Source organism: Eucalyptus grandis, chromosome 8 (genome assembly GCF_016545825.1).
Source record: "Eucalyptus grandis isolate ANBG69807.140 chromosome 8, ASM1654582v1, whole genome shotgun sequence".
In the NCBI taxonomy this organism is placed as follows: Eukaryota; Viridiplantae; Streptophyta; class Magnoliopsida; order Myrtales; family Myrtaceae; genus Eucalyptus; species Eucalyptus grandis.
The window spans coordinates 68,597,895-68,615,311 of record NC_052619.1 but is presented as its reverse complement, the minus strand read 5'-3'; the positions used below and the strand labels follow the sequence as shown (position 1 = coordinate 68,615,311).

Sequence of the window (17,417 nt, the reverse complement as noted above, 5' to 3'; positions counted from 1 at the left end):
GGGGGGTTGTTAAAATGAAAGCAAACCACAGTGTGTACATACGGTAGAGTAGGCTTCATTAAAGGAGAAAGCCTAGGATGTAGAAGAACTCGTGAAGCCTAGGAAGTTGTTGTGTATTGTGGTCACTCCAAGCATGTAAAAGAAGATTTTGGACAATTCATTGAGAATGCTTATTATAGGATTGCATGTTATGGACAAGATCGAGAAAGAAATTAATGATGTTATAAACTGCGTGAGCTGTGTGAAGCAATACATACAAAGTTCCTTCTGCATTGTTTAACGATTCCTCCATTTTATTGGTGTTGGATGAGATGAGCAGATAAAGGGGCTGATACTTGTCTTACTCAACATGGTTGCGGACGATCAGAACTTTAGTTATGTCAAAGACCAGTACATGGTTCTCTTGAGCATTCAAACGTGTGCATAGGAGTCTCATTGTGTTTTCCGTGGTTTATGATAATCAGTTTAGCTTCATACTTAAAAGAGTGGCCCACAAAGATCCAAAACAAAGTGGACGGGGCATCGAAGCGTTGAGATCAACAACACCTGAGCACAATAGGGTTTCGGATAAGTCTTTTATGAATGCAAGGATTCATCATGAGAGGTCGCATAATACGAGCTGTTTAATTTATTTGGAATTTTCTTAAGTGCATATCTACAATTTTGGGTCTAAAATTTGCCAGTAACTTCCCCGAGTAAGCCTCGTAACTTTAATTCCAGCCCCCTCTGAATGAAGAACACATAACCCTCATGCTCATCGATCTGCAAATTCCATCATTTTGGTAAAGCAACTAGTTGAATTAATTGTTAGGTACATCTGCACGCTAAATGCAGTCATAATACAATTTTTGCCGGTTCAGTTTACCAGTTAATTTGCATATTCTACAGATGGGTAGAGAGAAGCAGCTAATTGAATTAATTGCTAGATTACATCTGTACACTAAATGCAGTCATTATACAGTCTTTGCCGGTTCAGTCTACCAGTTAATTTGTAAACCCTACTGACGGGAAGAGAGATCGTGGGGTCAGGGTCCCAAATGCATGTAAGTGTCGTCGTCCAATAGTTGTTCAAGATCAGTCAGATCACCATCAAAATCTGTTGCTTCTCCATTATGGTCGGGTGTCATTTCGTATTCAACCTGTAATCATGGACCAGAATGATAACTATCGTGAGATCACATTGAAGAAGGAAAGGAATTGCAAGGAATAGTTTACTGTTTCTTTATAACTGCATCATAGATAAATTTTCTAGTCATTTCACCTTCAAAAGGAAGCATTCAAAAGCCCTCATGCCCGTCACAATTTCAAAATAAAACTTACGAAAGCACATAATGTGGAGAATGCGAGCATGTGGTACAACAGACAAAAAAGGATGGACGATTTCTTATAAGATTGCCTCAATCATATCCCCCAGTGCATTATGCATGAGAGGTTATTTCTTCTTCTTTGAATATATGTACAAGAGTGTGCATGCTGTGTCAAGGCGGTGTGAAGGCACAATCGTGGTGTGCAGACACTAACACGAGCACGAGCACGCCCCCAAGAAAAAGAGAGGGAGGGGGACGTTTTGCCAGTTAGTGCAATCCTTCGAGTACTGAACATATTTTTAGCAACATTGGAATTACCTGGGCTTCTTGTATCTCAGAAACAACGTTTAGCAATCTCCTATATTGATCCCTGGCCTCAGGGTATTGCACCATGGACTTCACCCTAGCAAGAGCTTTTTCCAACCTTTCTTCAGTCTGCTTTCGTCCTTCTTTCAAAAAATCATACTCATCCTCATCTGAGGATGCATCTTGCATGCTGGAGGTGTCAGTAAGTTCTTCTCGTTTAAAACCTCGTAGGCCACTTCCCTTTCTTCTCCAACGCAAAATAACTTTCTCTACAATTCCCACGGACCAAAGAATATTTTTGCGATTTTTCCGCACCTGGTGACCTCTGAAATGGGCCTTTAATCAAAAGATTTTTCATCATTTCAAAGGTTAAGAAACTTCTGAAGAAAACTGAAATAATATGCCATGAAAAAACAAAAATATTAATACTTTTCTTTTGAAAACAAAGAGGACTTCAGAAACTTTAAAGGAAAAAGGTTTAGAGATTTCAAAAAAACGTGATGAGCAAAAAGGGAGGTATGCAATGTACCTGAATCTTGACAATTCGCTGCCGGGTGATTAAAAATTCTTTCCGACCTTTCCATCCACGAAATTTGTTCTGTATCCGAACTGCTGCAGCATGCAAAGGTTCATCAACTTGTCCTGGTTTGTATACCTTCGATGCAACCAGTGTAAGAGCATGTTCATCTGAAATTCCATGATTATCATCACCAAACTCTCTCAATTGCTTTCTTTGGAAAGACTGCACTCTAAAAACTTGGTGAATACGTGCAGCAGCTTGAGTGGCATTACAAACAGCAGCCAATGAATCTTTAAGTGAAACGCCACTTGGCAAGTCTCCTTCTCTGATTGGAGTGGGACTTCTCTCTGAAATTGTTTGTACTGCTTTTCCTCCAGAACCATGACAGGCATCACCTCCAGCAGTGTCCAGATTAAGCAGCGAAAGGTGAGCACTCAAAGCAGATTCAGCAAGATAGCCTGCAATTCCTTTGTGTCCATTGGCAGAAGCTAAATCTGCAGGTGTTCTGCCCGTTGTATACTTGGGAGTTGGATCAGTTAATGCTCCAGGTGCTGCACCAAGAGAGATGAGGGAAGCAACCGTCCGCTCTCTGATATCATTAACACCACAATGATCAAATGGTATATATTTCAAGAAAAAATGTAGGCATCGTAAAACATTCTACCAGATCATTACAAGATACAGAGACATTCAAGTACTTATAACAGGATATAACTTTTCAAATGATTAAGTTCTTCATGAATAGAACTTTAGGTGCTCCCTATGCAGCTTAAAACAATCAATAACGTGGTGAACCACTGGTAGTCGACCAATTCCATCCCTAGTAATTAAAATCAGAATCTATTGAATGTTCACAACTGAGGGGGACAACATCTCAGTCCACACTTGGTTATTGGCAACTTAGAAGAAAAATTGAAGATCTTAGGGCCCATTTAGCGAAAGAAGCATCTAGTATTCCATCTCCCTAAAACAAGAAAATCAGTGAGGAAAATCATATGGTGTAACCTTGCCCAGGCAACTTTGCTTTCCCTGGGATTTTTTTGAGTACGCAAAACTACCAAAAAAGAGTAACTCTTCTAACCAACCGAAATCAGACAAAAAATAAAATAAAATTTCATGGTAAATTTGAGTGTTGATGATTTTGATTCAAAAATAAATTACATCGTGAAGAAAATGGAAAATACAAAAAAGTGAAAGCGATGTATTGACAACATTTCCCCGGACATAGGAAAGTAGAAATAGGATAGTCCATAGAACCAGAGGTAACCTAAAATATGTTGCTATAAGCTCTAGAGGTGAAAACAGCATTTCCGATAACCAGGTACAAATTCCAAAAGCGCATACCTGCCAAAAGATGCTGCCCAGTGAAGTGCAGTCCATCCATTTGCATCCCGAAAATTTACACTTACACCGGCAATAATTGTTGGTTGCAGGGCCCAATCATAGCCAAGAGCAGATGCAAAATGTAGCACACCTTGACCGTCCTCATCCAATACACTGGCACCTTTTCCGCCCTCAGCTGCCTTTTCTATGAGCCATTCACATAACTTCTCCTTGAGTAGCTTTTGGAAGAACTGCTCTCTTACTCCCTCTGTAGAAAACTCATCTGAAGTACTTTCCATCACATGATCCCAATGAGCATCATCATCATCTTTCAGCAATGAGCAGATCTTACTTCTCAACTGCGAGTTTTCCCCAATATTGCTGTTGCTGAGACGTGGAGTGTTTGAGCACATCAACTTTGTAAAACGCATGTAAAGAGTCTCATTTATACTGCCATCTTTAGTATCTGCAGAAATCACATCTTGAGAGTTGTTCACACGGAATTCAAACTCACGAAGTTCACTACATGCCACCCTATTGGAACATGTAACGTAAAAGGGAACCCTCCCAGCCTTGTGCACTGGAGCATGGCAACGCAGAACACCATCTGCCATAACCTCTGCTGGAACTTCTACTTCACCAAACATGCAAGACCATTTGCATAGTTCTGCATCTTGTTGACTTCTCAAGAACCTTCCAGTGATCAGCACCTGTACCGCATAGCAAAACAAAGAGGAAGTGGCATCACTTGAGTGTGAAACAAAGCAAGTATCGCCCCATTCAATACTTCTGATAAGTACTAAAGCTATGACGATGCTAGCAGTGGACAATGTGGAAATTTATCAGAGTACCTTGATTTCTAAATCAGCGTATGTCCAACTTGGTGAAAAATCTATGATGCTAAATAGCTGTTCCTGGGAAAGAGAGGGAGTGAGCATAAAGTTATTATCATGCTCCTGAGAGTCACTCGAATCGATACCATCATCATTGACAATTGCACTCCAGTAGGCTCCAGTACTAGACTGACCAAGTAACGCATTCACATCCCCTAGTTGTTTACTCATCCACCGGTTGAAGCTGTCCATCTTCTTCAAACCTTCTTCTGCTAGGATATTGGCAAATGGCTGTTTTCCCATAGAAGGGCAGCCTGCTTTCACTTCTAATGCAACATTGCCATCTAAGAATGAGTTTGAATGATGTCCATTTTCTGTACTTACACTCTCTGCAATTTTATTGGTCAGATGTACCTGACAAGGCACCAAAATACACTAGCAAATCAGCAGCATTACTTTCTCCATGTGACTAAAAGCAAGATTACAGGCTATGTCTGCATGCAACTTCAAATCCCCAGGCCACTTAAGACAAGGTTCAAATCGACTTCACAATCTTGTTAAAATGCTCAATTAATGCAAATATTAAGCAAACTCTAAGCTCTGCTACATAATTTAAAATAAAAAATAAAAAATCCATTGGTAGAATATAAGAACCATTCAAGAGCAGATAAAGATGATCCAGGTACCATTAATCTAACAAGGATATTCCCCTATCTCATGAATAAGGTTATATACCTCATAATAGCAAGACAACTAAAGCTTTAAAAAGGAATTTGCTACCTAATTTAACTATTTCACCATTCATTTTCTTCTGTAGATATCATCTGACCAACAAAATTGGAGCATGTGGATTGCATAGATATTAACACTATGCTCAGAGCACAAATTTTTCTAAAAAAAGAAAAATCAAATCCACATAGCTATCTTCAAGTACCTGTAATTCTTCTTGGTCCTGTGATTGGATCCCAATCTCCTGCTTTGTACTGATACCATCCGTGAAAAGCTGCTCTACTGTATCATGAGCATGTTTAGGCATGATATCAGGGGTAACAGGTTGTGCAGAAGAACCTAACACCTGAATAAGAGTGGATTGGCCACCAGAAGTACAACTTTCTAATAGCGGCTCCCAAGATGAAAAATCAAGATTCTTCTGAGGCTCTAATGCTAAACCAGCAACATTACACTCTCTAGTAATATCAGCTCGAGAAAGAGAGAGAAAGTCCATCCCAGGTTTAAGAGACAGGTTTTGTTGATAATCATCTGCTGGAAGTTGAGAATACTAACATAAGATTGGTGACGATAAGTTATAAGATAACAAATGAAAAGATAAGAAGCTCAAGAAGCCTAGAAGCAATTGCGTATGAATGCTCTCCAAATCAAGGAGGGAAAATTACACAAAGAAGAAGAATGCACTGATTACTTGAATCTGAAGCCGGATAATAAGGATCAGAGTGTCCAGTGTCAATATTTTGCATTCCAGCCTCTTGAAAGTCAACAATAGAGTGATTTCCGGAATTTGCCTGGTTACTATATGCTGTTCGCAGTATAAAAACAATCAAGAAGAGATAGTTAACTTAAAAAATGAACAACCACTCTACAAAGCCCTTCCAACCACATAACACTCTAGGAATGATTCTGGGACAGTTATTAAGCAAATGAAACGGGAGATGCCTATAACACATAAAAGAACCTGATTCAGCATCCTCATACTCCGATGCCTGAGGACTAGAGCTATCCGTTGTTTGAGAAGGAACTTGATAGTTATTTTGGTGAGAAATAGAAGACAGAGAACTATTTGTCTCATGGTTAACTTCAGTTTCATGGGACAAGGAAATTGTCTCTTCAGTATCTTTGATTCGATGGATGTTCATCCTGTTGCCCTGAGAAAAACATGCCCATAACAGTGTGAGCAGCATATAGCAAGAGAAAAGATATTAGATACAATTGCATTTACAGTGTAGGAACTCATTCATTGATTCTAATGATTCAGAAGCTCAATTAGTCTAGACTCTTGTAGCAACAAGAGAAGTGATTATTGAAAGATACATTGCTTGTACAAGGTTAAAGCAACCAAATTAGCAATTCTGCTGTAATAGGATATTATGGTACTAACTTGTAGAAATTAACATTACGCTAGAGAATGGTGCCATCACTAATTTGGTGTTCCACTAAACCACAAATAAAAATAATTTCTTTTATAATGAAAGCAATGTTAATTGGAACAAGAGTTAAGCTTGTTGGGAGCATTCAAAGGACAGGATCTACCCAGTAGAATATGAATAGCATACAAGTCTACAGAGATTTATGCAATATGGGAGATATACATGCATTACTCTACTAGAAGAAGGAAAGTTGACGTGGCAAGCTTTTACACAAACCTCTTAAAAAGTTGTAAACAATTTCTTGGTTTTAAGGTGGCAAGATCCGAGCAGGGTATACAATTGTCTCGATGAAGTATGTACTGGATCTATCGGCCAGGACCAGCATGTTAGGGTTTACACCACCAAATAGAATTTCCTATTAATTCCAATGTGAATGTTGGTAGCTGATGACAGGGACTTTTCTGAGCGTTCAAACAGATACATAAGGGTAGTTGGGAAGCTGAACTATCTTGTTGCACTAGACCCAACACTGCCTTTGCAATCTGCAGTAATTCATTCCAAGTCATCTCCTTGAGCTCCTCAACAATTCTGATATCCAACTACAACCGATATCACTTTATCTATAAAAATTTTCAGGGAAGGAGGTCTTTTGCCTGATAACTGGAAGGATCTACTCAGAGAGGAAATTTACTACCTACTATTCCACATCTGTTGGAGGCAGTCTTCTCTCGTGGAGAAAAGGAAACAGTTCAAAGTCTTGCCTATGCCCAGGCTACATGCAATGTGACTTAATGGGCACTTGACATATTCTTATGGAGCTTGAACTCAAGGAGCTTGTGCCCATGAGGTAGCGGAGTGACAAGGAGCCCACTTTTCATATTGCACCTAATTTTGTATCCAACGAGTGTCCTAAGCCTACTATGGTCGACTGTTTTTTGAGCAAGAAAAGCTTCAGCAAGGACTTATTACCAAAGCTATGTTTAAAAAGTGGACAACTTGCTGACATATTATCCTAAAACCATTCGACGACTTGCTGACTCGTTTGCAAAACCCTTACATGCATACCATTCTGATCGCCTCTTCACGATCCTTTCTATAGGTAGTACTACCATGAGTGGAGAGGGAAAAGGTTTTCAAAAAGCCATTCTCAGTGACGACAGGGGATTCAATGGATTCATTTGTAACATGCTGGGCCCCCAATAGGTCGAGGATTTATTCAATCACATAGTTTGGATCCTAGAAAATGGCTCCCTTGGGGCTTTCTATTTGATTGTCAGTAATAAAAGCAATCATCCCCCTATTGTCTTAAAATAAGAAGAGCACCTGGCTCTACCCATTCACAAAAACTCCCTTCTATGTCCAAACATCACATGCCAATAGATGTGGTCACTATTATTGGGACTCAAGATAGTGTGCCACAAGGTTTGAGGGTGCGTTTGATTCAACTTTTCCAAAAGCCTTTTAGCCTCCAAAGCCCCATGGGGAAATTTTGAGGTGTTTGGCAAGCTTGTTCAAAGGGCTTTCAGTCAAATGCTGATCTCGAGAAAGCTAAAAGCCCAATGCTAATACGAACCAACTTTGGGCTTTTAGCATTTGACCAAATATCGAAACTACTTTTGTTTCTTTTTCAAAATTACTATCATAAATTTTTTAGTTTTTCGATTTTACCTCATTATTCCAAAACTATCCTTACCTTCCCTAGAGTCAACAAAGAGTTTAATATTTTTTAATTAAAAAGAAAAAAGAAATCCAAGAGCCATTTATTAAAAAAAAAAAATTTGCCAAATACTCTTTACACCAAAATAGTTTTGCAAAAATTTTTTTTACCAAATGCAATTTGCATTTCTCCAAAGCCTTTTAGGCCAAAAATATTTGCATATCCCCAAGACTCATTTCCAAAGCTGAACCAAACACAGCCTAAGAGTAAAGCTCACTCTGATTAAGTGTGAAAATTCAGAAAACCCTATACAGGTTAAACCAAGTGTTCTAGAATGATTGTCATGTGTAATTATTAAGTCCCTCGGAAGTCCACCAATCCTTTGTCATATCATGCATAAAAATAGAGGGTGTCCACCTATTTTGGCTAGAATGCATTACTTACCCCTCTCTCTCTAGTATAGAACATTATTAAATAAAAAATTGCACTTTTCTCTCACATAGTATCAGACCTAAGGCTTAACCCTAAACGCCCGAACAATCGCCATCGCCACCATCGGCCACTCACCAGAACAATCACCGTCATGGTTGGTCTCCATCGTGTCCCTTTGCTCACACAACTCTTCCTCACATGAGTTCTCTCTCCGTGACTCATGCCTCACGCAATTCGCGCAGCTTGTCCAACTCACGAGACACCTCATGCGGCTCGCGAAGCACACTCTTGTGGCTCGCCTAGCCCCGCGCTTGCACGACTCCCTAGTCACTGGGATGCTAGGTCACCTCCAGCGTTGATGTTTGGGTCATGTTTGGGTCATGTTTGGCTCACTGATTTTCAGTAGTTGAGATGCTGGGTCACCAATTTTTGGGTCGATGGTTTCTGTCTAGCTGTTTCTTGGTGTTTGCCGATTGTTAATTTCTGGGCTGCTGTTTCTTGGTGATATATTATTAATTTCGTTGAGTCACTGATTTTTTTGGGCTAAGTTATCTAAAGAAAGCTATTGCGAGAATTTTCTTGTTCTTGGAGAACGGGTGATACTTTGAGGGATAAAAGAGAGAATGATCCTGATAAAAAAAACATTCTGTAACGAAAGATTATTTTCTCATCTAATAAAATTATTGATAAGAAGCTTGACAGCAGTTCTAACTTCCAACAATGGAAGGAAATTGTGAAATTTACTTTAACAGGCAGGAATCAACATACACTTAACTGAGTCTAAACCCAGAGACAATGAAAATTGGGACTTTATTAATGCACGTATTCTTAGTCAAATATTAAACTCTATGAAGAGTAATGTAGTTGCTTTAGTAACACATATTGACACGGTTAGATTACTATGGGAGTACTTAGATGTGTTATATTCTGGTTAAAATAACCTATCGAGAATTTATAAGTTATCGCGGGACTTTAATCGATCTAAAAGGAAGGGCCGCTCTATCACACAGTATTTTGCTGATTTTAAGAGAATGTAGGAGTTAAATGGAGATGAATGCTGTTCTCCCTATTTTAGCTAATGTTTAGCAAATGCAACTTCAAAGACAACAATTGGCTATGATGGGATTTTTAGAAGGTCTAGGCCTTGAATATGAAACTGAGACCTAGGTCTCAAATTCTTGGAGAAGGGACTATTGCATCACTCATTGATACATTTGCACGAGTTTTTCGAGTATCTTATGGGTCTTCTCGAGGTACATTTATGATAAATAGTTCAGCTCGTGTCCCAATCTAAAATTGGCAATGAAATTAGGAGTAATGGAGGAAGTCATGGAGGATATGATGGACATGGTGGCCGAGGGGGAGGCAAGGCACAGGAGTAAGGAGAGGCCAAGGTCAGCAAAATGATAATGAACAATCTTATGTGTTTACTTACCTCAAGGGCCACATGAACATGTCATTATTATGGCAAACTTGGTCATATTCAAAAAAAATTTCTTTAAATTACATGGAAGACCAGGGCAACACCAACAGTTTGCAAATACTACTTCCAATGCTGACCCTTCTCCACAATCTTCTAAAGGCAAGGTAGTTAATATGTCTTGAGGAATTGGCCTGATATAACCAGTTTTCAAATTTCACAGCATGTTTCTTCCACTGCTACTTTGGTTCAAATAAGTAATGTTACCGCATGTCTTTCAACTACTTCTCTTCCTTGGGTCATTGATTCAAGGGCTTTTGAGGCCTTTTAGATATATTTTCCTCTTACTCCATTTTCATCCACAATTACCTTAGCCGAAGGATCATCTACACATGTTAAGGGAGTTGGCACTATTCACCCAACTCCTTCATTGCCATTGTCTTCAGTGTTTTATCTTCCACAATTTCCATTTAACATCATTCAATGAGTAAATTAACCAAAAACTTTCATTGTTCAGTGACATTCTACCTTAATTCTTGTATTTTTCAGGATCTAGCTACGAAAAGGATGATTGGTAGAGGACATGAGACAAGGGGTAGGGGGTTGTATGTGCTGGAAGATGCTTCATCAATTGCTTACCCTAGTGTTACATCACTACATCAGATTCATTGTTGTCTTGGTCATCCTTCTTTGCATAGTCTTCAGAAGTTAAATTCTAATTTTCATTCTCTTTCTAGTCTAGAATGTGAGTCATGCCAACTTGGCAAATTAAATCGTATTAGCTATCCACCTTGAGTCATTAAAGTAGCAACATCTTTTTTGTTAGTTCATTCAGATATTTGGAGTCCTTGTCATGTGGTTTCCAATTTGGGTTTTTGATATTTTGTTACTTTTGTTGATGACTACTCAAGAGTGACTTTGTTATATGAAAAGTATCAAAATAATTTTTTCTATATTTCATGCATTTATGTCTAAAATTCATACTCAATTTGGTGTGCATGTTAAAGTTTTGCATTATGATAATGCTGAGTAGTACTTTTCTACACCATTCTTTGATTTTATGACTCAACACGATATGAACCATGAATCTTCTTGTCTTGATACACCTCAACAGAATGGTGTTACTGAATGGTGTTATTGAAAGAAATAATCGATATTTGTTGGAAGTTACTAGATCGATGTTATTTGAGATAAAGGTCCCTAAAATCTTTTGGTTTGATGCTATTCTAATTGCCTGCTATCTTAATAATCACATGTCCTCTTCTATTTTGCGAGGTGGCATTCCATTTTCTACTTTGTTTCCAAATGAGCCACTATTTATCTTACCACCTCGAATTTTTGGTTGCATTTGTTTTGTTTATGATCATTGAATCAAAACTAGATCCAAAGGCTATCAAGTGTGTGTTTATGGATTATTCTCGTACTCAAAAGGGGTATTGTTGTTATTCTCCATCATTGAGAAAATACTTTATAATTGTTGATGTCTCATTCTTTTTTTTTTTTTTGGTCGAAGATGTCTCATTCTTTAAATCCACTATTTATCATGATATTTCAATTACTGTGCCTGAATTTGATGAAGACTTATATGTGACCACCATTCGATCTACTACTTCAACTGTTTCACCAGTATCTCCACAGTATCTCCACAAGAACCGCCTCCTCTCTAGATTTATACTCGACGTCCTTGAGTAGCTACTACTCTCCCCCTTTTCCTCCTTTCACTGCTACGTGTCAAATCCGCCATTAGACTCTTCCTCCACATCTAATCTTGATCTTCCTATTGCTCATCAAAAGGTAAAATGCTTGTACTCAACATTCTATTGCAAATTTTATCTCTTACTTTCATGTGTCTCATTTTTGGTCATTTTTATCTACTGTTGAATAACATCCTGTCCCTAAGTCTGTAGTTGAAGCATTACGAAGTTCTGACTAGAGGACAACAATAGAAGAAGAATTAAAGACTCTTGAAATGAATCAAACTTGAGACTTGGTACCTCTTTTTTTAGGCAAAATTGCTATTGGTTATCGATAGGTGTGTACTGAGAATGTCAATCATGATGGTTCTCTTGCTCATTTAAAAACGAGACTTGTTACCAAAAGGTATGCCTAGGTGTATAGAATTGATTATTTGGATACTTTTTCTCCCATTGTCAAACCTACTTTCGTTCGAATTTTGATCTTTTGCTGCCGCAAATAATTAGCCCTTATTTTAACTTGAAGTTAAGAATGCTTTCTTGCATAGTACACTTAATGAGGAAGTTTAGATAGAGCAACCTCCGGGGTTTGTTGCTCAGGGTAAGCCTGGGGGATTAGTTTGCAAATTAAAAAAATCTTTATATGGTTTGAAGCAATCTCCACAGGCATGGTTTGGGAGATTTTCTGACGCCACACTTTCTTTTGAAATGTTGAGATGTGAAAATGATCACTCTTTCTTTCATAAATATCCAGGGGAAGGCAAACTATTCTTGATTGTATATGTTAATGATATTATCATCATAGGAGATGACTTGGTTGGTATAGCTAAGCTAAAGATCTATCTTCAGCACCAGTTTCAGACTAAAGACTTAGGAAAATTGAAGTATTTCCTAAGAATTAAAGTTGCACGGTCAAATAAATATATTATTTTGTCACAACGAAAATGTCTTGGATTTGCTTATAGAGATAGGTATGTTGGGATCAAAGCCTCTTGATTCACCTATGGAACAATGGGCTAAACTGACCGTTGAGGATGGGGAGATCTTTGATAATCCCGAGAGATATAAAAGACCAGTTGGGAAGCTAAATTATGTTACAGTTACTCATCCAGACAGTCTTTCCTGTCAATGTGGTAAGCCGGTTTCTGTCTTCCTCCCGAACGTCTCATTGGGACACAGTTATTTGTACATTGCGATGCTTGAAGAAGACTCCAAGGAAAGGGATTGTTTATTAGAACCATGGTCAACAAAGTTAAAGGATTTTCGGATGCTGATTGGGTAGGGTCTCCAAATGATAGGAAGTCAACCACAAGCTATTGTACCCTAGTTGGAGGGAATCTGGTATCATGGAAGAATAAGAAACAGATTGTTGTTACATGCTCTAGTGCCGAGTCAGAATATAGAGCCATGGCATAAGTGACGTGTGAATTATTATGAATTCAACCGTTATTGATTGAGTCAGGTTTCAAAACTTCAACACCTATGACCCTGTGGTGCGATAATAAAGCTGCAATGCATTCCAATCCCGTGTTTCATGAGAGAACGAAACATTGTTACTTTATTTGAGAGAAATTACAGAGTGAATCGATTCTTCCAAGTCATATTCGAATTGGTGAACTAGTAGATATTTTTACTAAACCTCCAAGTAATGAGAGAATAGATTATACTTGTAACAAGCTAAGCATGATTAATATCTATGCTCCAGCTTAAGGGGGAGTGTTAGAGTTTTAAGGTAAAATAGTCTTTAGGAGCTTTAGGGTTTATTTTATGTGTGTGTGTGTGTATATAACATTATTGAATAAAAAATTGCACTTTTCTCTCACATTATTCATATCTACCCAGGCGGGGAAATGGTTGGCCAGGTTGAACTGCAAACCATTCACTCACGTTGACCAGCAGTTAACTAGTTAGCACAGTCAAGCCACAAGCCAGTGGCTTGACCAGTTTTAAATTCAGTTTAACTTCTTAAACACTGTTGATTGCAGCCAGATAACACCATGCCAGCAGCAGCAATTAGATTGAAAAGAGAGGATAGCACAGAGAAAAGGGGGAAATAAAAGGTAATAAGCACCTTTACTTCAAGGTAGTGTACCAGAACAATGTGCGAGAGCTCCCTGTAACAGTCAGCAAAAGAGATGAAACAAGAGAAAACCAGAGTCAGACATTTTGCTTTCCGCTGGGTGAGTTCCAATAATAATCTCCTATTGAAAATTTAAAGTGAAATTTTTCTTTGCAGTCAACTGTGTGCCTTATCCATCCATGTATCCATAGACGCATAAACATATTTTACAGAACCACACAGCCATAATGCCGCCAAACCACCCCCCCCCAAAAAAAAAAAAAAAAAAAAAAAAAAAACCCATAAAAATAAAAAACCCAAACAAAATAAATAAGTAAAAAAGGCACGCCACACAGAAGATAAAAATTTATAATGCATAGCCTTTTTATCCCAATAACCTTATTCTTTGAAGATAATATGCTAAGACCTTACGGAAAACTCACTCTTCAAGCATCCAATAGGTGCGCCGCTGAAAATTTTCATTATGTTCACCATGTGCATAATAGCAATGCAACACATCAATGCTTCCCGCCTGAAATAATAATACTTCATCTATTATTAAATACAGCATGAAAAGGCCTTCAGGATAAAGCTACAAAGGCAGACATCCTTACCTTGAGTCTCTCATGAGCTTCCTTCACTGTCTTCCCATCTCTTTTCTTCCTCCAATTATGCCCATCTTTTCTGAAGTATCTGAGTACCTTCCGATCAAAAAGAAATAAAGAACCACCTGCACAAAAAATGAATTATCACGTGAGGCATGCATTGAGAGAGTCTACCTTAATAAGCCCATCTGATCTGATTTACTCATTTCCAAGGACATTACAAGGCACAGGTGTCCAAAGATTTTCATTTCACACAAAAAAGAAAAGATTAGTACTTCACAATGTTGGCATTGGTCAAAAACGATATCAAGTGCAGATGAAAGGAGAGAGAAACTCAGCAAGAGCAATCAGTAAATCAGCACTTTAAAACACAAAACCACAGAAAAAGAAAACAAGAAATGCCATTTCATATTCTATTCAGACAGAAGCAGCTAAAGGCGCTGATTATATATGAGGAAAAAACAGGAAACATGGTGAAGCAAGACTGAGGATCAACTATGGTAAAAGACAAAGCAAGCAGTAATCATCTCTGACCGGATTTTTAAGATGAGAAAATAGTTCAGACAATGGCCAAAAATGAAAAGTAGATACTGCCAGCATTCAATGCAATGTGAGTAGTTGCTTCCACCTCCCCCAGTGACATCTCAATCTAACCACAAAGGCATTAAGCCTCGAGGGGATAATGAGAAGCCAAAAGGTGTAAATCATAGTGCCGATAATATTAAATAAAACTAACACTGTAAAAGTACGGCATTGTGAACTTGTTAGCTATGTATTAATATTATAGGAAATGTAAAAATTCACTAACATGGTATCGAGAAGGTACCACAGCATGCAAAATCATTCAAAGCATCTATCAGAAAAAAAGATTATGACACACAAAATTATGTGTCTATCAAGCAAATCTGTTACTTATCATCCGTTCATCTGGAGTATGCAGGCATGTAATTTGCAAAGTAGGAAAAATAGAAAAGGAATTCAAAATGAAGCAGTAGGATGTAGAGATCTTGCTCCTCAAAAAGAATCAGCTTCCGCATAGAATTGGTTATGTTAACTTCAATTATTACTTCCAATAGAAAGTATACTCACTCGAAATACAAGATGTGGAAGAAATAAAAAGGTTACACGGTGAATCAGAAAGTGATAAACCTAACCATAAAATTACCCAATTCATAGGGAAAACCAACATACTTGGAGGCATATTTGCAGGCTCTGGTGCAATTTGAAACTTTTTGTAGTTTTGGAGAATTTCACAAATTTCAGCTGGGCGTAACCACCGATGTTGCGCATCCAAAAGTATTTGCTGGATATCTGCATTCAAATCATATCCCAATCTGTAAAATTATATCAAATTGCTGCAAAATTTCATTCATCTTTGGCAATCAAGTATAATAATGAAATATATCTATTTACTGGTAAAATAAATTGCGATGCCAGCGATTAAATTGAAATGGGTGCTGTAAATGTAAATACCCGACCAGGGATGGTCAATTCTTTTTTCTCTCTTTTTTTTTTTTTTTTTTTTTTTTTTTTTTTTTTGGAGCTGCAGTTAGACAGGTCAACTAATGTCGACAGTAAGCATCCAAATAACAATCAAGAGAACAAAACTCCTCATAAACCTCTTCAGTGTGAGGCCATGCGAGCCCATCATATTAGACAAACGAGATGGCAAAACACATCCCCAAAATGATGGCAGTTCCCAGAACAATTCTCTTAAGGAAGAGAAGTAGTTGCAGACTGCTTGACAGGCACCCTTTGGAAGTCCCAGATAAAAGTGGGGCTGGTCTGGTTCCTTTTTTGCGTCCACCTCTTTTCAATGGGGGCATGGTATATCCTTAAAAGTGCAGTTTGATTTCAAGCTCTATCTTGGCCAGTATAATGCTCAAGGGAGTGTAGTCGGGCAACAAAAGCATATGCCGATTGTTAAGATGCCCCAGGATGAGGAAGTGCATGGCAAGGGAATTCTTGTGGTGAGGGAAACAATGGATGACTCTTGATTCACACCTAAAGTAGTGTATATTTGCCGCTCAAAATCATTGTGTGGGTGCAATTTCATTTTCAGGGAGAGTGTTAAGCACCCGGAAAGGAACATGCAAGGAACTTCCTTCGAAACGAATGAAATCTGCGAAAACACCTAGCAAGAGGACGGGCTACGTTCACAGAACAACTAGTCAAGCTGTAGCATTAGAAAGTTAAAAAAAAAAAATTCAGACGATGCACGAGGGCCAAGCTCAGATTTTTAGCCAACAGTTTCACGTGTCTAGTCAACCCACATTGCCTATCAGCATCGCCCAGCAAACAAACTAAAAGTGACCCGCCACGAAGAGCCGAATCCGACAGCAAGTGGTTTCCAAGAATGATTCTTGGCAAACTTTTTTCCCCCATTATATATACCATTTCCAAGAATCAAGCATCCCGAGCGAATCGAAGTAAAAAACCCAGAACCCAAAAGACGAGGATTCGTCAAGAGAACGGAGCACCTAAGAAGAAGCTAAATTCGTCTCCAAAAGCCGCGCTTTCTTTATTTAACCCGCAACGAACTTCCCAATTCAAGCCGCCGTCTCACTTCGGCCAAGAAGGAAAGGAAAACTCGCACTCTCGACACACTCCATCAAGAAAGCCAAGAGCCCACGACCGAAGAAAAAAGAACCCGGGGGAAGAAGAGCGGGGCCTACCCAGCGGGTTGCCGAGCACGTATCGCCTCGCGTCCGCCATCGATCTGACCGAGCTCGGAAGCAGGACACAGAAAGTAGAGAGAGAGAGAGAGAGAGAGAGAGAGGGAAAGGAAAGTAGAGAGAGAAAGTGTGGCGATCGAAGAGAAAGACCGGATTTTGCTGCAGTGTGAAGGAGGAAAGAAGATATTTTTGGGCTTCTTCTTCGATGGGGAGAAGGGCGAGAACGCCGCCGTTTCGGGCCTGGTCGCCGCTGCGGGACAAAGGAGAACGCCGGTCAATCTTGACGTGGACAGCGGGTACGGCCGCCCACCTCCTCCTCGCCTGCCTTTTTTGCTTCCTTTTTTAACTTTTTCTTTTTTTGAATTCTTTTTGTGATTGTTTTATGACGAGCACAAGTGGTGGGATTTTATTAACTAATGAATGTATATAAGGTCCACGTTCTTTTTAAGCACCTGGTAAATCCGAATTATATTATAGAGAAAAT

At 38.8% G+C, this 17,417-nt stretch overlaps 1 protein-coding gene across 2 annotated transcripts; it reads right to left on the bottom strand.

Annotated features, from left to right (window-relative positions):
* Nucleotides 1-777: 777 nt before the first annotated feature.
* LOC104415786 (calmodulin-binding transcription activator 3) lies at nucleotides 778-17,098 on the bottom strand. 2 transcript variants are annotated; one of them, XM_010027161.3, is made up of 13 exons: nucleotides 16,934-17,098; nucleotides 15,450-15,569; nucleotides 14,268-14,383; nucleotides 14,097-14,185; nucleotides 13,666-13,708; nucleotides 5,980-6,169; nucleotides 5,710-5,823; nucleotides 5,224-5,552; nucleotides 4,308-4,703; nucleotides 3,478-4,166; nucleotides 2,143-2,722; nucleotides 1,626-1,949; nucleotides 778-1,139 (listed from the first exon to the last, which is right to left on the bottom strand). In XM_010027161.3, the coding sequence occupies exons 1-13, from the start codon at nucleotides 16,971-16,973 to the stop codon at nucleotides 1,026-1,028; spliced, it is 3,144 nt and encodes a 1,047-aa protein (XP_010025463.2). In that variant the 5' UTR covers nucleotides 16,974-17,098; the 3' UTR covers nucleotides 778-1,025. The 2 variants fall into 2 exon arrangements, with proteins under 2 accessions (XP_010025463.2, XP_010025464.2); XM_010027162.3 differs by having other exon boundaries at nucleotides 5,224-5,549.
* Nucleotides 17,099-17,417: the final 319 nt, after the last annotated feature.

Bases quoted from the DNA above. Each gene is read 5' to 3' on its own strand.
- LOC104415786 (XM_010027161.3), bottom strand. From the start codon at position 16,973: ATGGCGGACGCGAGGCGATACGTGCTCGGCAACCCGCTGG. The intron at 14,384-15,449 runs GTATGTTGGTTT...TTTTTTGTGCAG, and splicing joins GCCTGCAAATATGCCTCCAA to GTGGTTCTTTATTTCTTTTT. The intron at 1,950-2,142 runs GTACATTGCATA...TTTTGATTAAAG, and splicing joins AGCGAATTGTCAAGATTCAG to GCCCATTTCAGAGGTCACCA.